The 21128-nt window shown below is 37.9% G+C and overlaps 1 protein-coding gene across 1 annotated transcript in view; it reads left to right on the top strand.

Annotated features, from left to right (window-relative positions):
* Window positions 1-21128, top strand: part of SLC38A9 (solute carrier family 38 member 9) — a 44158-nt gene that overhangs the window by 759 nt on the left and 22271 nt on the right. Inside the window, exons 2-9 of the mRNA XM_080574617.1 lie at window positions 5035-5186; window positions 12817-12949; window positions 13497-13618; window positions 13766-13829; window positions 13941-14034; window positions 15137-15307; window positions 17965-18024; window positions 20219-20416. Of these exons, the coding sequence (XP_080430743.1) occupies window positions 5083-5186; window positions 12817-12949; window positions 13497-13618; window positions 13766-13829; window positions 13941-14034; window positions 15137-15307; window positions 17965-18024; window positions 20219-20416 (946 nt within the window). The 5' untranslated portion in view covers window positions 5035-5082. The remainder of the gene's footprint in view (window positions 1-5034; window positions 5187-12816; window positions 12950-13496; window positions 13619-13765; window positions 13830-13940; window positions 14035-15136; window positions 15308-17964; window positions 18025-20218; window positions 20417-21128) is intronic.

The following is a 21128-nucleotide window of genomic DNA, read 5'->3' as shown; positions in this document are numbered from 1 at the left end:
AGTATGGACAAGCTAACTTGTGGCAAGCTGTGCCAGTTTTAAGGGGCTCTGAGTGTATGCTAATAGTCTTAGAAGCAGTATAGCATTCTTCAGTCCCTTTCAAGCTAGGGCCTATTGCCCCAAAAAAGGAACCAAGAAACTCTTCTGTATAACTTTGAAGTTCCTGTTTTTCGCTGTACAACGTGCTTATTTCTCACAGTTTCTATGTGCATAGCCTGCAGTTTACTTTAGATTTGTGCCATGACCTTTATTCATCCATTCATCAGTTCAGAATTTAAGAGAAGACCATGTAACGCCAAGTAGAACTTTTAAAAGTCATTTTCCTTATTTGAAGTAAATACTTGTATTAGTGGATTGTAGTATTTAAATCATGATTGTGAGGTGGGGTTATAAGAGTAATGGCTTTAAATAAGAATGAAACAGGTTAACTTGTCACAGTTTGATTTGTGAAATCTAGTTGTCAGGGAGCTATACTTAAAGGAACCACTAGATACCTCAAAGCAAAGGAAACTACTGCTGTGCATAACCATAAGAACAGTTTTTGGTGGCAAAATTGCTTCTGTAAGGCTTTAGTTGTAATTAAGCAAGTTAAAAAATAACAAGTTAAAGTTGATTTAAGTCTCTGATAATTTAAGATGCATGACTTCCAAATTAAGAATTAAGGCTTTGTTTGTGATGGCTTGTCCATTGGGTCTCCTTTCTACACAAAGAAACTGTTGCAGAACCAGTGCTAGCATCTGTGTAGCAACTTCACCTTTATTGACATGGAGCTGTTGGATAAATAGCCCTCAGAGCTGCAGATGCTGTTTTGCCAGTATTTCCAGCTGCGCTGGCACCCCTGATGGCACCCTGGAGGCTGTGATAGTAGTTCCCCTCTCTGCCTTCTTCCACCTGACCTCCATGAAGAGTTCTTTGGTGAACAGCAGTCCTACAAACCAGCAAAGCACAGTCTGTGCTTGTGGGATGACTAGGATAACTGACTAACAACACAGTTTTGTGACGGCTGTGGTGTAAACCTGTTTGGTAACCTTCTGTAGCCTGGGCTGTCGGTCTGTACTAACCTGTTCAGGTGGGTTCTCACCTTAAAACATTGATACACATGCCTGTAGACAAACCAGATAGAAGCTTAGGTTCGCAGTACAAGCAAACTGTAACGTGGTTTTGTCTTCCAGTGCAAAGAAGACCAAGTCACAGCACAGCTACCAGGCTAGATTGAAGGTTATGAGTCTGCTGGGTCCTTGTCTTCACTCCCTGAAACTTTATGGTCTTTCTCTTACCTCTTCCAGTGTGATAACAAATGAGTCAGGTGTCCTCAAAGCTATTGTCTCCGTTTCCAAGCAGCTATACATTAATTCCCAGAGGTCCATTATAATTCTCAGAATGCAGCAGTGGCCACATGAAAACTGTGACCACAGTGTACCATAAGATACACAAACAGGATGAAGTTTGTCACGCAGCTTTGATTTTTGGCAATAATTCTTTATGCTTTATTTCCCAGTCTTCCTTATAGGATTTGAAGACTGTGTACAGAACCTGTCATATAACAGGTTTTTAAAAGATAAGCCTCCAGAACTAGTTGAGCAGAGATCAAATATCTAGTATAAAAAGCTTTAGATAGATAACTAGGACACTAGCTAAGTAAGCAGGTGAGAAGTGGTTATTGTAATGGAAAGTGTCAAGCAATAAGTCCAGATAGCATAACTGGCTCTATCCTGTGTATTAAAAATATTTATTGAGAATACAATCCAGTCAAAAGGAGATACTGGTTAAAAATTAGATAATTAGTTAAAAAGAAGGTTAATCAGGTTCATTTTTCTGCATTTTACTCTTCTGCCTGCAATTTTCTTTAAAGCTACATTGGTTCCAGCGACAGTCCTCACATAAGGTATCTATTTGTGAAGTAATTAATTTGCTAGTCATAAGCTTCACCTATCTGTTCTGAACAATAAGCACTTTTAAACCCTTTTCATCAATCCAGCTTTTAAGTAGGCCCTTAAGAGACAAATAAGAAACAATGCTTTAACCCAAAATCATGCTTTCAGGCCTAACTTATTGCATGCTGTGTCTTAAAAGGACTATTTTTCTTTATGGAATATTATAAAATGTTCTGGGTTCTTTATAGCCATAGTGCAGAGGAAGTCAGACTGCTGATCAGTGTTTTCTGCATTTGTCAGATTGAATTGCAAAGCACAAAGACACTGTTTAAGGGACGTTTTAAGGAAGCCGTATCTTAATTCAAAGCTGTTTCTTATATTAGCCTTTAATGTCTTCTTAATCCACACCATAAACTGGGCCCTGGGGAAAGAAGGGATCTCAGTAACGCAGTCTTCTGGAAAGTTCTAGCTAAAAACATTAATGAGAATTTGAGATTTGAGTTTATTTCCAGTTTCAGTCCAGCCACTAGGGACTTAAATTTTCATCTGCGTTTTTATAGCTAAATCCAGAGTGTGATTTAAACTCAGACAAAGAGGCTGCAGAATGCAGGAGTGAGGGATCTCAGCTTCTGAGAGAAGGGGGTGTGTGCCTGTGTGCCTCTTCATGAAAAGCATGCAGAATGTTGAGCTGGAAAAGACAATAGAATGGAATAAAAGAACTGTACCAGATTATCCATCTTCCACCTGATGCTTACTATCTTACACAGTAAGAAAGAAGCTGTAAACTCTAGAAATGACCAATAAAAACAAAAAAATAAAGCCATAAAAACTGTTGTCTTGAGGTGCAGTCAGGATACGGAAGGGCTTGGGAATGGCAGAGGAACAGGTGGATAGTTGTAGCAGTGGATGAAATCTCTGGGGCCCACGGTTTTCTTTCAGAAATAGTTAGATGCTGGAGGAAGTAGATGTGCACTGAGATGAATTAAACTGTGGGAGTGTGCAAAGCATAAAAGGTAATCAGCAGGGAGGAAGGAGGTGACTAAAAGCTATAGAAAAATATGGGAAACCAATAGGAAATAAATAAACGAGGGAAGCTGTAAATGGGGTTTGGAAAGGAACAGTATGTCGCATGAAAGGAAATTAGAATATTGCTGTCATTTAAGAAATCTCTTTGAAAACACTGGTTGGTAAAGACAGGTTTGGAAAGCAATTTTGACAGCGTAGAGGAGGCAGAAAATAGAGAAGAAATGAGCAGGAATGTGAAAGCTGAGGGTCACCAGAAGAGTTTAGAAGAAAAAGAGAATGTAAGACATTCAAACTAAAGCCGAAGAACTAACAACAATGCTGTAGAAGGAAAGGACTTCAGCTTAAACTAGAGAGCGACAAAAATGGAAAAAGGTGATGCTACCAGGGACTGCAAAGAAGGCTTGCACAATTGTCTTATTATCACTGATCACTCCTTACGACCTCTTACAGAGCTAAAATGAACAAGCCAAAATAATGCATTTAAACTAAACTTCATTCAAGTCTCTCGTATCTTGGGCTGTAGTGTCATGTATGCTGAAGGCATGAGGGAAGTGTCAGCCGTTCCGGGTGAAATGGCATCAGCCCCGTACTTTGTACAAGCATGTACGTGTGTGCAGCTGGACAACAAGCCCCAGGCTTAAAACTGGTCTAAATTTAAAACACAGGAAAGCATGGTTAATTTTCTTTTGGATCAGTCTTCCCAGTCCAGTTAAACATGGGGATCACACAAATGCCCTTGTGCTGTCAAGGGCAGGACTGGTGTTTTCAGCAGCACTTCTGTGAAACTGGAGCCTCCAGTAGTTACCTCCAGTTGACAATAGAGATCTATCACCCGTGCTCAGCGCACAACAGAAGCCTGTTCTCTAAAATGTGCTTCCACGGCAGCTTGAACCAACGTTCGTGCTTTTGCATCCCCCCAACATCCCATGTGCTTCTTCACCATCTTTGCACGCCTCCCTTAGCAATGGCAGCTATTCGGCAGCCGGGAGTCAACTCAGTTGAAAATTGCTAACTCTCCTTTGTTTTTCATCCTCTCCTTCAGATGTAGAAGGATGATATCTTCATTGAATTGAAGATATTGATGAATATCCTCATTCTGTCTTACCATCCTGTGCCATCCTTCCTTCTGCCAGCTCTAGTTCCCATCCATCTTTCCATCAGCCTGTCTAACATACTAAAGCATCAGGAAACAGTCCCCCTAAAAAAGCAGATACCTCTACCATTTTTCTTCATATGTGAGGAATTCTTCAGGCAGTAGCAGGGATGAGAGCTGTTAAAGCCATTATATTTGTTCAGCTGAACATGAGACCACCGCAAGTCCCTTGTGAGGTCTGCAATTCAGTTTAAGCAAATAGAATTCCATTTGCTTAAAAGCAGTCTGCTTTTTAGGACTGCTCTTAATGCATACAACACCTAGTTATTAATGCATTATTAAACCACTCACTGCCTTCAAATTCAAAGAGCCTGAACATGATAGACTGCTATAATCTGATCTTTATTATTGTTATGGGAAGTACACCAGAAAACTGCATATGTATTTGCTGTAAAGTCTGAAGTAAATTATTGAAACAATAGCTCTAATAACTGTGATAAATTTTTCTCAGCTGTTCTGTTACAAATTGGAAATACAACTCTTTTAAAAATCACGGTGGTCTTAAAGTGGGGCAGTAAGGACTGGGAAGGAGTCTCACGAAAATCATAGAATAAGACCTACATATAAATATACTTAACATTACTTTCCACATGGTGGGCTTGATTCTTAGCTATGGTAGCTCAAAAGAAATTCAGATTCTGAGCGTTGCTTTTTACAAACTTGTTTCAGTCCCAACATAAAGACAGTATCCATCCTAATGCTTTAGTTTATATTGCCTGTTGTGGTAGTAACAGAAATTCAGAGCACAGTGGTATATTGACCACTTAAATGGGTAGTATGTTATAAAAATATTGTGACTGCTGTACTTAACCTGGGATGTTTGCATTATGAAATGAGAATTCTTAAGCAACAAATTAAATGGACTTTCTGTTTGTTTTCGCCTCAGGATCTCCTGAAGCTTCTGTGTGACTCTGCCATTGTTAAATTCATAACAGCTACACAGTTTTACTTAACTGCGTTTTTCTGTTTTCCTTTCTTTAGATTAGAATAACTGTCAAAATCTAGAAAAAATAGGTGAATCCATCAAATATGGAAGAGGACACCAAACCTCTCTTGATTCCTGTTGGAGGCGATGAAAGCAATTATGGAATCATGAATATACAGTTTAATCCAGAAGATTTTAAATGCAAAAGGTATGACAAATACTGAGCATACAGAATGATTATGTAGTAAAGAGTTGTTTAATCTTTGCTTCTAGCAACAGAATCCTATGAAGACAGAAAACTAACATTTGGAATCCAGTGTCTGAATACAAACAGTTCCTGTTTTGTCTCTATATGACGTTACCTCCAAGCACTGGATGAAGAGATGTGCTTATTGTTTTGTTAATAAGACTTTTCAGTTGATGTTACTTCAAGGAGGGTGCTTCAATTAGAATTTTGCATGTGGTTTATAAAATGCTTTTCAATAACTGAATGAATACAGCGTGTGTATACTGACGTGTGATGGTTTTTATTTAGCACAACAAAGTGTAATGTTGAGACTACACAAGAAAGCTTGCCAGATGCTGTAGATAAATAGCTGTTGGTATGTGTAAATGGCTCTGTGTGCATTCCACAGGTAATACTAGAGGAATACATTATTTGCTTGTATTGAGGAAATAGTGATGGCTATTGTTTTTAGGAAAGCTATAGAATTTCTTGAGGTTGAGTAAATATGAAAAATACAGCAGCCCATCCTTTTTGGCATGCCTGCAAAAAATAGTATTTATTTAGCTAAGCAGTGATTTTGCATGTTTTTATAGAATTGAACAGCTCTATTCCCCAAAGGAGCTCAGGGTGGGAGACTTCCACTGCTGTTGCGGTTAAGAGTTCTGTGAGTTGTTGCTGGTCCTGGAACTAAAACTGAAATCAGAGTGGGAACTGCCTTTCATAAGTTTGCTGGACACACCAGCTCCACATTTTTACATAACGGAATAGCCCCATGCTACCTTTTGGACCCTGTTTGTTCTCTTCTGCCTCTTTTATTTTCTATTTGCCTCCAGTGTCATATTTCAGTAGTGCAGTCTTCCTGAAGAAGCTGAAGATGGCACTGTTGCATACAAAATCCTTTTACTGGTGGCCACTTCAGCAAGAGTTCTTGAGGGTAGTGATTTCCTGCTGTCTCAGCCTGGGTGGGTAGCTTTAGTATGCTGTAAGAGCCCATATGTGTGTTAGCCAGGGGCGAAACAATCTCTTGTTTCTCTGAGAGCAAAGGAAGGAGGAGAGGGGGAGGACAAGGGTATGAGTTAGCACAGAAGAAGAGTGAAATACAGGTGTGTGCAAGTACAGAATAGTATATGTAAAGATGAGAAAATAGTAAGGTACTTTCAAGATGGAAAAGGAATTGTGCAAATGAATTCTTGGTTTATCTTCTTCCTGTGCAGTCTGAGCCCCCCATGGCCCACCCAGCATAGGAAGATTGCCAATTTATGTGTATTTTGGGAGCTCCTCATGTTAAAGCAGGCATTTGTTGTGTTGGAGGAGCAAAGGGTTTCAGGTGGTGTAGTGATGTTGGTGTAAAGGGAAAAGTTTGCACCTTTGCTATATATCGAAATGCCAAGATCACTTTTCAAAAGTGAGGTTTGGTGTTGATTCCTTGTTGTATGTTTTACTTTCCTTGTGATTTCTTAAGTTTGGAGACTCAACTTCATAAAAGGTTGTAGCACATGGCATTTAGTTTCCTCCCCAAAAGCAGTAAAGTATTCTTGGATTACTTTCCCACCTCTACAACCTCCAGCTTTGCAGATCCATCCTCTTTGTCCTTTTTGTGCCTCTGGAAAGTCCTTTCTCCTCTTTAGTACAGCCTGATCCTTTGTCTTCCAAGCATGCAGAGGCACAAAAAATGACGGGCACGAGACCTGGGATATCAGAAGGGCCTGGAAATCATTGTGGTGCCAAACAGGGCTGAACTTCATTTCTGCATATTAGAAGAGGTGGCACAATCTTTTGAGAAAGGAATGGGGAAGAATAGGCCATCACGGTGTGCCTTGGGCACAATCAGAGCAGTGATCAGGGCTTTGTAGTCTTGGGAGTGTGACTGGAAGGGCTTGCTCATTAGAGCTTCAAGGAATCACAGCTCGAGGGAGAGAGGTTTATCATCCATAAAAGCATCAAACAGTGCAAATGCAATAGTAGTACATGATGTTCTCTGCTTAGTTTGCTTCTTTTTTAAATTTGCTGTTCAGAAACTGTGATCAGACATAGTTGTGTGATCCCCTACCACCAATTTTCAGGGTCCTTATTTTTGCTTTGATTGAGGTTGCTGTTGAAGTGTTTTGTGTGATTTGCTTATAATCACTGTTTGCCTTTCTTGATGCTATTCTCTTCGTTTGCTTGGGCTGTTTTAGGTTTGACTGCATTTACATAGTTTGGTTTTCTTAACAGCTTGGAGGATGTTGGATTTTTGAAAGACATGCTTTTCAGTGTTTACATAAGAACAATAAACTAATTGTTTATTAGAGTTGTAAATTATTTTGTATAGTATTCTTCTAGTATTTTGATGAAAATACAAAGCTACATTTAATCCTCTTAAAGAGGGTGTTACTGTTCTTCACAATGACCTGAATTACTCACATCCTATTAGGTGTGTTTGGCCATTTTGTAGGGCCTTTTAAAAGGCTGAATTTCATTGCAATGGCTTATTGATGCTTATTGTATTCAAGGGACAGGAGTTTCTTTTCTCTTCTTACTGCTTTTCAAACCTACTTATTGTCAATCTGTTGTTTTGCATATGAAAAAACTTATTTTGCATATGAAGAAAGTAACAATGCCCCCTGATAAGAGAAGATCAAGACTTCTTCCCTGTTGTTTTATTTTTCAATCCTTTTTGAAGTCCCATAATGTTTTCCCACAATGTAGGAGAGATCAGTAGGTGAAATTAAATTGTTAAATTAAACAGTGTCTGTAGGTGGCAGTCAGAGAAGCTTTTTTCGTACAAAAGTGTTTCCTTTTCATCTTCAAATTTCTCTTAACTTACAAAAAGGTATACAGTGTTAGGGACTAACCTCTACAAAGCTACAGTTTCTGCATTCATACGTTTACTTCTCCAAACCCATGTGATCTTTTTATTCCATTGCTTGCTTTTCACTTTTCTCTATTGCTAACGTTTTTACTAATTCCTAATTTTACTACTTTCCAACAAGGCCTCATTATGAAACTTCTTACTTATTGTAAGAGTAGTGTAGAATAGCTTTACATTTGACAGAGATGACATAATAGTGCTTGCAATTTGATATGGAAAAGCTTGTGATTCCTTATTTGTTAAACTAGAATGTATATCCTCTGAGCAAGAGAGATGACTTAGTATTGAGTTCTGAAGGGTTATTTTGGTTCTGCTGCCATCAAATACTTTCGGATAGTTGTATGGTCATGTGCTGATCATAATAACGACAATGGTATTAAGAACCTGGAAAAAGTTGAGTTTTTCCAAGAGAGTAAAGACCTTATAGAATATACCACGAGCATACGGTTTACAAATCAGACAGCTTAGAATGGCAGAAATCAAGTCAATGGTGTTCGTTTAATTGGTTTCCTCAAGGTAAATGCACTAACATCTGTAGTGTTCTTACACAGGTAGGAGATGGTTCCTGATTAAGGAAGAAATAGCAATCTATGAATATAGATTCATTACATTTGCTTCTTACTTTTATTTCCACGATGGTGAACCAGTTTTATTCATTAGTTTCTTCTGTGCCATATATAAAGTTCCTATAATAATTTGGTGACTAAGTAAAACAACAGACAGAGGAATTTGCCGGCTTTATCTCAGTACAATAATCCTTTCAAATCCGTGAAAAGTAACTGGTAGATTTTTGATACTGTGTAGTCAAAGAAATCAGTGTAATAAGCTATAGTAGATTCTTTTGGTCTTTTTGGAGGAGTGGATAGAAGTTGCATCCTCTCATGCGTTTTCCGTTTGCTTGTTTTTTTCCTATTTATTCAGGTATGAAAAGTTTGCCTAGTTTAAAGGTATTAGTATCATCATGTAGAGCTAAAAAACACAATGACATAAAAAAAATATAAGGGCTTAATACTCAGAAAACTGCTTTTGATCAGATGCCCAGAAACAGTTGTTTGATGTTTAAAAATATTTCAGCGACAGGGTAAGGTAGGTATTTGCTCTACTCCTTCTTTGCTCTGCAAACTACAGTACATTTCTGAAAATGTCTAGAAATGAGATGTAGCACCTTTAGACATGCTAGCAGTTGCAAGATTGTATGTGGCTTGCCAAAAAAATTTTCCTATTGTGTTCTTTCCCACCTTTCAAAATCCAACACTGAAAGTTTACACAGCACAGTATTTGGAAACAGTCTTAATTATGAGCGCTTTTTTTCATTATATTTGCTAGCAGGAATTGCTACCAAAGATCGTGTTGTGAGGAAGTTTGGACAAGTGCCCTCTTCTCTCTTTCATAGACCAGCATTAGATTCTCATTAACTGTGTTGCTTTGTGTTAGCAGATGAGTGTAGTTGCAGGTTTGCTGGGAATGGTTTCTGAAGTACATGTGCAGGGGCTAATGTCTGGGAGGTGTGGACCTCCTGTATGGGATCCTGCTTCTTGTCTGTACTCATTCTGTTGTGGAAAACAGCTGTGTTTTACTGATGTGTTTGTCCTGCTAAAAAGAGCATTGTTTTTTAGGCTAGCTATTGAAATGTAAGTTGTTATTGTGTTTGTTGGTGTGGATGTAATAAATTCATTGGATACTGTAGTCTATCTCAGTGCATTGTAATTGTCTGCACTGTTCTGCATTAATCGTCACAGCCTCCAGTCATGTAACCTCTTCTCTTCCCCCAGATCACATTGGCCCTCATCCTTTTCATATTCATGTTGCCACATGCGTGATATAATGTGATTGCATGTATAAATCAGAAAGTTTTCTAGGAATCTGTTGCAGCTGCTGAAGCCTGCATGTACAGACCGCTTGAGTGCTAGACTTAAGGTCCCTAGAAAGAGTTTGCCAAAATATAGCCCAGATTGTATCCTACCTACCTGGGGCTTCGAAAATCTCAGGGTAATCTCTGAGAGCTTCCCAGACACGTCTGAGTTTGTAGTACAGCCAGTCTTTGATCTGGGGATAACTGGGGCTGGGAAGTGGCCTTGATCCTAGAGAGAGCACTACCTGCTCCTAGTGGAGGTCAGAGAGGAAGATTGCATCCCAAATTGCTTGTTTAATCCAGACTATGCTCACAATACAGAAGAAAATGAAATCTCTTTCTCTAAAGAATTTCATACTGACAGATAACATCTTTGCTACGTCTTTTTTTTTTTCTTGATATTTGGTTATTAACAAACAGTAGTGCTTTCACCATAAAATAGAATGTCATATTCATGTTTTATGTTGTTTCACCTTCAAAATTTTCTGTGGCTTTAACTTGCTTTAGAAAATAATCACTGTCTTCCAGTCTGGAAGAATTTTCTTTGATGGCCATGTCAACAGCTGTTGATCACCATGCTGAAAGAAATCTTTGCCAGAGGTTTGCCTGCTTTGAAACAAAATGTAGACTTTGTCTCAGTGTAGCTTTTTCACTCTAGCAAGGGAAGATTTAGGGAATGTACTACTACTATTAACTTGAGGTGGGAAAGAGGTAGTCATCATGAAGCTCTTTATACTATACTATGCAGCTGCTGTATAATTAGCAAAATATACTTTCCATGCCATAATATATGTCAGTGAAAACAACAGAGGACTCATTTGGGGAGGCATTCAAACATATTACATTTCCTGTTTTCATAACTACAATCTTTATTTTAGCTCTTATAATGAAATATTTTTCAGCAGTGTCCAACGATTGGATCAGCCCAATAAATTTTGAACTAAAGCAAGTTAAGTCCTTCAGAGCTGACAGTCCATGAGCATTTCTGTGTGTTACATACCTATGGAATTACCTATGTGTGCCTCAGGCTTGAACACTAAAACTATTGCTTAAAATTTATTCCTGTTTAGTTGTGGTGTGTCTCTTAACTGGTTATAGAAACACCCTAGAAGTCCACACACAAAATCATCATTCTCCCCTTCATTTTGTGAACATTAAAAAAAAAATTTAAAAAGTCAGTTGGGAACGTTTTAAAAATTGAAAGTCTGTTCACTTTCATTTCAGTATATCGGAAATGATTTAGCAAGTCTAAGCAATTTTTTCCATGATGAAGGAAGATGTAAGAATTAGTGATGTCTAAGCTAAAGGAAATAATTATTTACTATAATTTGTAGAGAATAAATTTATTTTTCTTTGTTTTCTGCTTCTGTTAGTTTGCATTTTTCCCATTATTCATACTGGCGATACCTATTAAGCATACAGGAATAAAGTCATGCTAAAAGTTGAGGACCTACCATCAATTCTTTCAGAGATACCACAACTGATTTCAGAGCTGTATTCCTTTTCTTCTTCCCATCTAGAAGATAGTGTGATGGTGCAAATGCTTAATGATTCACAGGAAAGGAGAATGGGATCTTTTGTCACTTTACTGAGAACTGTGGCAGGAGGGGCTGACAAAGTTCTTTTGTAGTCTGAGCCAGAAATGCATACTTCAATTCAAATAGGTGGTGGTATTACAGGTAAAATGGCTGGATTTATTGCTGACTTGATTTTTGCCATTAGTAGCGTGAAACATGTTGAGATATCTACTTTTGTGGGTTCTGGTTTGGTTTTTTGTTTGTTTATTTCTAAGTCATTTAACCATCTGCCTGGAGGAAGATCAGGATGATGTTGGTATCCCTTTAGGAATGAAAAGGTGAAAGGAAAAACAAAACCCAAAAAATCTGCAGCAAGGCTTACAGGTCACCAGTATCCCCTGCAATCTTTGCAGTATTTTGATTAGGTTCTATCCTAATAGAACCTATCCTATCCTTAGGTTCTATTCTGTGTTGTAACTTCGGGAGCAGTGCAGGAGGAACTGCAGCTTTCATTCTGCTTGCTCCATATGTATGTGTATGCAAAGAAAAAATTGGGGCGTGTGGCTGCATTCTTCTTCAGGGGCTAGGATCATTCCTGTAGTCTAACATGTAAGTAGAGAAGAGGGCAGGGAGACCACCTGCATGCTGCACATCTCCATGAGAGTGTATCTCTGAACTGTAGGACTTCTCTTGCTGAGTGAAAATCCTGTTCTCTGTAATTAATCTAATTAAATTTAAAAGGAAATCCTGAGGTGATTCAGAGCTGAAAATGGACATCTGCTGTTCAGTGTCTCTGACAAATTCCATTCCTGGTTGCTTTGGTTTAAAAATAATTATGATTGTATTGGCTGATTTGGGCTTGGTTCCTTCCCCATTAAACACAATTTTATACAGTGTTTTTTGGCTAGGTTATTACTTCCAGCCTTTTTTTAGTTGGTCCTCGTTACCACTGCTCATTCCTCTTTTTCTCTGTCTTCTTTCTATTTCTGCATTCTCACGCCTTCTGTTTCTAGCTCTATTTCTCATCACTAGTTCTGGCAACACAAGCTATAAACCCTAATAAGCTTGGCCAAGCTTATTAACATGTAGTTCTACTGTGACTCATTGTTGAAAACTAATGGACTGGATATTAGGTCTGAATTTGGATGTTAGTTTGCCATGTAGAACCTGTGCAAGACGCCATTTTAATATGGATAATATAAAGGCATGGTTCTTTCATGTATCGCAGTTTCTCTCATGGCAGTGATGGATTCGCATGTGCTTTGTTTCAGTGAGTGACAGATCCAACCAGAGTGATTCTAAGCTGCGCTCTGAATTATATGTTACCTCTCATATTACAAGGTTGTTAAGGGTTTTCATCTCCTTTCTGTTTTGTTTTTTTCCCTCCTTTAGACCATTTCATGTGGAGCCTACAAACATAGTCAGCGTGAACGACGACATGCAGCGAGTCACTGACGAAGCTTCAGCAATGAATAAGCGGATTCATTATTATAGCAGGCTCACATCTCCTACAGACAGGGCATTGGTAAGGCAAACACAGGGTCACATTAACCGAGTGGTCTCCAGCATGTTGGTTCTTCCACAACCTAGTTGTATAAAAGAAGCACAAATAAATGTAGAGGGAGAATCACGCTGTAGCTTGCTTTGAAGTAAATACCTAGTAGCTGAGTGCCTTAACAAGGTCTTGTGTTATCACAAGTCGTGATCAACTTGTTGTGCGATGTCTTTACCATCCAAGAAAAGATACAAACAGTATGAATTTTGGAAGAGAGGTCCAGGCTGCCCAGACATGTACTCGTTTATGAGGGGATTTAAGGAGTGGACTACTGCAGTGATTAAACTCTCTGTATGTTATGGATGTTTTGCAGAAGAAAAGCTATTTTTCTGTTGCATAGTTAGATTCCAAGGATCTGTATTTAGTGGGCTGAAAAAAATAATGTGGTCCACCTTTTTTTTTCTGTAAAAATGCGCTTTAATGGAAATATTTTGTTCTGCAATGGTTGACTTGCTGTATTTGAGTTAATAGTTATTTTGGTGCTACTAATAATTCTTATTTTTCATTCATTTGTTAGATTGCTCCTGATCATGTACTTCCAGCTCCAGATGAAATCTACATCTACAGTCCATTAGGAACTGCTTTTAGAGTTGACAGTTGCACAGATGGCTATGGTAAAAACTCCAGTATAGTGACAATGTATGTTAAGCACCTTCCCATACAGTAGCCAGAAAATGCATTTTTGTAAATGTTTTTTATAGTATGCGTAACAATTTTATCTAAGAGGATAGTATGGAATAAGAGTTCTTTTTAAATCATTCACTGTTTTTTTTCTTTTCTTCTTAGATTTGTGATATGGAATACAATGATGGGTACATCTATATTAAGTATTCCATGGGGGATAAAACAGGTAAAGCTATGAAAAACGTATGCTTATGAAAATGCTTTTGGCAACATTGCTTGCTCTTCATTTTTATATAGTGTTACTGATACATAGTAAACTATTTTTCCCTCTTAACAGGCAGGATTTACTTCTGGAATCATTCTCATCTTACTGATGGGCCTTTTGACACTTTATTGCTGTTACAGGGTAGTGAAGTCACGGAAAATGATACGTAAGAAATGCCAAGTTTCATAATGCAAATATTTCCATGAAGTGTGAAATAAACAGATCTAATAGATTTTTAGGTTTTCTGTATCACTGCTATTCATTAGATCTGACCAGCAAATAAAAGCTATTCCTTTGAATGTCCCTCCTTTTGGAATCTGAATCTAAGCTCTGTAAACTATTTTTTTTCTTTACTAGAATTTTCTTCAGTTCCTTGGGACTTAAGTTTTATAACCAAACCCAAACTCTTAGCAAGCAAAATTTCAGATGCTTATTTATTGTTTAGGGACTTGTGGAACTAGAGGGTCCCCTACTTCTCCATAAACTCTGTCCAGTTCTCTGCTTGTATTTCTGATTGTTTTCTACACTGGAACAACATGGGCTGTAGCTGCATATACTTGTCTTGTATGTCTGTACTACCCTAATGTTTGTACATAAAAAAATAACTTTCCAAGTCTGTTTCTGCTTAGAATGGAATGAGGTCCATATCATCATTTAGCCATCTGAAAGCTGCAATACTGCTGTCTCTAAAATGTGCACAACTGACTGCATGTGTACTCTGCATTCTGTGTTGGTTGCAATTCATGTATGATTGCCTCATTGACAGCAGTTCTACTTTGAGTGTGCTTTTATTGTTCAAAGATCATCTAGCAGCTCTTGTAGTTGGTGCTTTTTTGCATAAACTACCACCTTATTTGCTCGAATAATGGCAGTTAAGATCATCTACTCCAGCTTGTGACAGATCATTTTAGGATATTGTTCAGGACCACTTCATGGTCTGGCCAGCTCTGCTGTAACTCCTCCAAAAGGCTTTAGCTGCAAATGCATGCATACATTTTGCATCTTATTCCAGTCTTTCTGAAAGTACTCAGAATAGTTGTATGGCAGCTTTGTGTAGAACAAGAAATATTAATGCAGTAGCCTGTTTGAAGCAGAACAGTATTTCCTAATGAGTGTTATACTTTCAATTTAATAGCACTCTTCTTAGCCCATAGAAGCACTGTGAATTTGTCAGATTATTCTGAAAAAGTTACATCTTTTTATGAATAGTTCCAGTGACCCTAATATAACATTTTATTTAATTTGTATCTTCTTTTAATCTTCCTCAGCTTTAATAGATACCTCAAACTGGGAATTCCCAGATGTTTGCAAGTATTATTTTGGATCTTTTGGTCAATGGACAAGCCTCTTATTTTCTATGGTATCACTTGTTGGAGCCATGGTTGTTTATTGGGTGCTTATGTCCAACTTTCTATTCAACACAGGAAAGTTTATATACAGTAAGTATTAATGTGTGGTTAATGTTTACAGCTGTCTCATTTAAAGATCAAGACCTTGCTTTATTCTGAGAAAGGATTGTCCAGTTTACTTAATCTTGATTTTGTTACTTTTTGTGAAAAGTCAAGTGAAAATAAGTAACTGTGTGTGGAGTTCTGGGCATAAGCATGTATGGTTTCAAAGCCAGTTTCTCAATCTCTCTTGAAGTGTGCTTCTAATTAAAGACAAAGTACCAGTTATCTGGCATTCAAGTGAATAATCAGGCTTTCTGATACAGTTTCTATAATGTGTTTTCTTTGGTGGGCTTAAAATTAAGCATTTCAAACTCAAATTGGCTTGCATGTTTCCACTCTGTATTTTTACCCCCTCCTTGTTTGCACTGGTGTAACTATTTGAACAGCGATATGACGGATGAGCCATATGATGACATGTTGAAATGATCCGGGTTAATGAAAAAGATCTCCACCTAAGAAAATCTAGTTTCATTCTAGATTTCAGCAAATGCAGTTACAGTGCTACCATATAGACCATTTCTGCTAGCATCCCTGAAGGGATGATGATCTGTAAGACAGTGAAAGAAAACTTTTAGTCTGGCATTGCTACAGAAGAAAACATTGGTTAGTTACACCCTTGTACGTGCACAGACACACAAGCTTTTGTGGATACAATCAATTAGGTATGTAGAGTTGTGGGAATAAAATGATGGAATTGAGAGCTTTGAAAATCTGACTCATGATGTTGAATAGCACAACTAAGATTTAAGAGTTTCTGTTTTGAAGGTAATTAACAAATCTCTTTTGAGGCAAATAACTGCACAGATACTTATTCCCCCTAAGCAGAGTTTAATTAGAGTTCCCGCCATCCCTGAAGGACACACATTACTTCATTGGTTAAAAACTGGTTTATATTACTGCTGACCTAATTCATACATTCTTAAAGCCATTCCATTGTAGAGTTTGGTTTTCTTTAACAAGGTTAACATTTTAATCCAAAATTATTCTAAACTAAAAAAATATAAAAAAATAATAAAAAAATCTTCTATTCCGTGAGTCTGGCATGTTGTTTTATCGCTTAGATATCTTTTGTAGTGTTTTTACTCAAGTTGTTCGCTCTGTGACAACCTTAATCATTGGATTTTTGTCTTAACTTTCATTGTGGCTATTCAGTTACAAAGCTGTAAAATGGGTAATAGGATGGAGGTTTGATCCAATGGCATCTTCCAGCCATGTGTTTCTAAGCTGTCCTAAGCAGGATACTGTATTTGGTTCTAGTACATTCAGATGACTTTTTTCAAAAATTTACATGCACAATTTATGTGGGAACAAACGGATATCATGAGGGAGGATGGGCTAGAAATTGGTAGTGTATACAGAATGCAAGGACAGTAAGCCTAATGATATGCTTTTTTTTTTTGCCTTTTTACAGCGGTGACCCATTTTTCTGTTCTGTTTTTGTTCTATGAAATAGAAATAAAACCACAAATGCAATTGTTAGTTCTAAAACACTTCTATGTACAGAGGAAACATAATTTATCTATCTATAACTAATTTTAAAGTGCTCTAATTCTGTAAGAATTGTCCTTTCTTTTGATGGCTTCACAGTAGTTACTTTCTTTAAGTAGCAATACAAAACAGTGGTGAAGTGATGAGGTGATGAGTGTTTTTAATTACATCTTCTCTTTGTTTTGTACACTGAACTGATATCAATAAGTATGAGACTCAGTAGTGATTCAGGGCATCGTAAATCAAAATGAAGATACATAAAATTATTTTCTTCCCACAAGGCTTTTTGCTTTCGTTATGAGAAACAATCTGCTCTTAATTGCGTTAACAATTTGAGGCCAACTTCCCCAAGTGATTTTCTGTGTACACAATACACCCACATGCAGCAGAAGCAAATTTTAACCAGAGAGGCACTAATTAAATTTCCAGGCTGATGGGCATTTTCTGTGTGCATGTGTGTATATATGTAAATAAAAGAAAACTGCTGTCCAACACTCTCATACTAGTCAAGTTGCAGAAACTTGAAAGTATCTGATGTGGCAGAGCGGTATGGTAGCACAGGAGTATGCTTGAAACAAAATACTATGAGAAGTGTGACTGTAGACAGTGAGACTTAAAACGTTTTCCAGAGAAGCCCTTACATAAAATACAATATGAAAAAAACATCCTTCAGAGCCTCTTCTGAAAAAAAGATTAGAAAAAAATGATTAGGGGAAGTTTTTTCCATACAGTAGTGTATGGAAACTAAGGTCATGAAGGGTATGTTGTATGAATCTTTTTTTTTTTTTTTTCTGTTCTGAAGGAAACTGATTGCAAGTTGCATCTTCTCACTAACTTACTGTGCAAGAGCTGGGACATGTAAAGGTGTGTTGGAGGAACAGGAGTTAGCAGCTGAGAGGCAATGCAAGGGTACTTCGTAGATGGACAGGGCTGCCAAGGAAGAAGTAGTGCAGTGAGGGGCTACTTCAAAACACTTTTAAAAGAAAGTTTTAAAATATCCACCTGAGTTTGGTAGGGAGTACTAATTGTTGTATTGCATCTCTACGTCATTTTCAAAAATGTCTCCTTAACAAATGTTTTTTTAAGACAACAGCTAAGAGCCTGATAGCAGGACTGAGACATTGATAATACAATTTTCCTTTTCTTTTTCTTTTTAGACTACGTTCATGATATTAATGTAACAGATATTGTTCCTGGCACAAATGGAAGTAACAAAGGTAGGAAGAATTTATTAGTATTGTGCTTCCTGGTTCGGGGAGGAGGGAGTTTAAAGGCTAATCAGCTCATTTTCATGTGTAGATTTTAACCATGTTCCAGTTATAAAGTGTATAGCATAAGTTATAGCTTTGTTTTTAAAAACTAGTATTTTCCATCTGGGGTTTTTACTTCTACAAATAACCACACAGGTAGAAAGCTTAATAATTTAAAACAAAACAAAACAGCAGGGGAGGAGGGAGGCAAGACAAAATTACAAGTTTGTGTATACCCAGGTAGGTACTCCTAAAAACCATGAATGTTAGACTTCTTAGCTGTTGCACAATGAGGAATTGCCTTAAGGAATTTTAACTTTTGCACCCTGAAACTGGGGCACAGCAGATCTGTATCCTGTAGAAAATTCTTGGCTGGGGTGTCTTTGCTCTTCAGTAGCTCTGCAAGAACATTTTTATTTTAAAAAAGCTGTAAGCATTTTTTTTTTAACTGCTGAACACAGAAAGAAACAACTGTCCAACTACGCGAGTGGCCATTTGTTTTTTGTGGAAAGTCTGACATGCACAATTAGGGCAAGAAACTGCAGTCACGTTTGAAGAAAGCTGTTGAGAGTTCTCAAGTAGGCAGAAAATAATGCACAGTGAAGGCAGGAGCTTGTACATTGTCAGTATCTGATCTTTTTGCCTTTCTGTAGAAACTGGATGTGTAGTTCTTTGTTATGAAGCAGAAAATTTTCTTTATCCTAGGCAGTTGTGAGAATAGGGAAACGTTTCACAACCAGCCATACAGCTGTGCATCACACTAGCTGTAGCAGTGTTTCTGGAGAGCAGCTGTTTGGAGTCAGACAAAACCAGTTGATTTGCATTTGAGCTAAAGTTGAATCCTGTTTCTCCTGCAGTCCCTACCAGCAAGGCACCGGTAGCTGCTGCTGTGTTCTTTCTCTTGTGCTCTCTCCTGCTTCAGCTGTTTTGTCCCATTCTTAGGCAGCAGGGGTGTAAGTTAGAGACAAAGTAGGTAACCGTATTCCACAGCATCCTCCAGTGACTGGAAGATTTAATGCAGCTGCTGCACAAAATAAAGGGCTGCTGGATGCTGAAATTACTCATGGCAGGGCATCTGGGGATACCAAGGAAATGACAAAGAACAAAGCATTTTGCAAGGTCTGTGAAACAATCCCCTTACAAGCAAAGGAGAGAAGGCAAATTAGAAAACTGGAAATCATGTAATGGTCTCAATAAGCTTGATAGAACGCTTAATACACCTTTGCCTTTGCAATGGAACAGGCATGAAGCCAGTGTGGGAGGGAGGCTTTAAAGTTTTGTGGAATGCCAAGATTTGAAGGAAGAAACTAAGAGCATAAGACAGGTTCATATTTCACCACATAACTCTGTAGGCATGTGTTAGAAAGAATTGCTGATTTTAACAAAAAGCAAATAAGTACATTTTCATCAGGGGATGTTTTGGCTGGTTGGTTTTGTTCCAGTCACTTGTCCAAGTGCTGCCATTGATCAGCCACTATGTAACAAGTGTGACATTCCCTTTTGGCAGCATTGTGGGTGTACATCTTAAGTTGCTTCTGCTGTATTTTCCTGCTGTGACTTACTTGCACCTGCCATGGCACCAAGATGATGGGGTGTTTTGCTTTGGTAAATGAGTTTTAGACCCGCCATTGGTAGTTGTAGATTTCTTGTCATCCTGTTCATGTGTTCCCAGGGCACAATGCATTCATGTAGGCTCTTCTGTAGACAGATGCTCTTGCATTGGTTCATATAATCTTAACTTCAGTGTGCAAGGACAGATCACAATGCTAAGTATATAGCCAAATGAGGAGATGCGCTGCTATGACTCAATTTGTGCAGGTGCCTGTAGGCATTGGACACAGGTGAGGAGGATATGCGACCCTGAAGGATTACCCTATTCTACAATTCAGGCTACAAACAAATGTATGTCTCTGTTGTGCTTGGCTGAAAAAACAGTGGCATTTGTCAGCCTAAAGTACAAAGTGACTAGCAGTGAAATCTTAGCACTGAACCCCTCATAAGGAAACAACTAGAAGTTAGGAACTGCGTTGTTGAACATTGCTTTTGAGTGATCCTATTCCCAGGGGTAAAACACACTCCAGAAATTATGGGATCTTAGCTGTGAAAATTCTGTGCATGTAAAATCCTTTTAATCTGGGGATATTTTTCTTTTCCTTTCCAGTCATTTGCCCAAGCGCTGCTGGTGATCACACACCACAGAACGGGAGTATGGTGTTTTCTTCTGGCAACAGTACAGGCTTTGAGCTCTTTGAGGAGTGGTGGAACAAATCACAAACAGTACCATTTTACCTGATTGCCGTTCTTCTGCCCCTGCTAAATCTGAAGTCTCCATCCTTCTTTGCAAAGTTTAACGTCCTGGGTAGGTAACAAATACTAATAAAGCACTGGTTCATTGTGGCTAAAATATATAGAAAACAGTGGAAGTTACTCCTCTAATATATATATATATATATATATATATATATATATTTTATATATATATAAAATATATAGAAAACAGTGGAAGCCTATGCTGAAGAGAAAGGGGGAAAAAGATGTGGAGCACATAACAGTTTGAAAAAGATGGACTCGTATTGTGAAGGAGGCAATGGACCTCCATTACAGGTAATTACATGTAATTGAGGGCCTTATTTGTCCTCTGTTCCAGTGTGACTCTTAATTAGAGCTTGGATCTGAAAACACAACACAGAACTTTGAGTAAGTGGTAGTGCTTCTGTATAGAAAGTAAGGCTTTTACATAGACTGTCAATCTGTGATATAACATTAGGGGTAAGAAAATATTTTATCAAGTAAGACCTAGCTGTAATTGTGTCTGCTTTTAAAATAAGCACCATGTCATGGGCAGCTGTTTTTTATTTGAGAACTAACGTGAGGATTAAAGCATAAATTTTCTCATAACTTCAGTAGGTTATTATCTAATGCAGAAGGTGTTGGTTTTCTTTAGTTTTTGTAAACTTTAATTTTTATAGGACAAGAATTGGAAAGCTATTTTTGAGGTACTGAAATTAATCTCAATAGAAAACTCTTACTTATCTTCACACTTACAGAAACCTAAGTCTTGAAACTATGGA

This window comes from Anser brachyrhynchus (genome assembly GCF_964034855.1).
Source record: "Anser brachyrhynchus genome assembly, chromosome: Z".
In the NCBI taxonomy this organism is placed as follows: domain Eukaryota; kingdom Metazoa; phylum Chordata; class Aves; order Anseriformes; family Anatidae; genus Anser; species Anser brachyrhynchus.
Note: the sequence above shows the minus strand (reverse complement) of the source record. Positions and strands in the feature narration are given on the sequence as shown.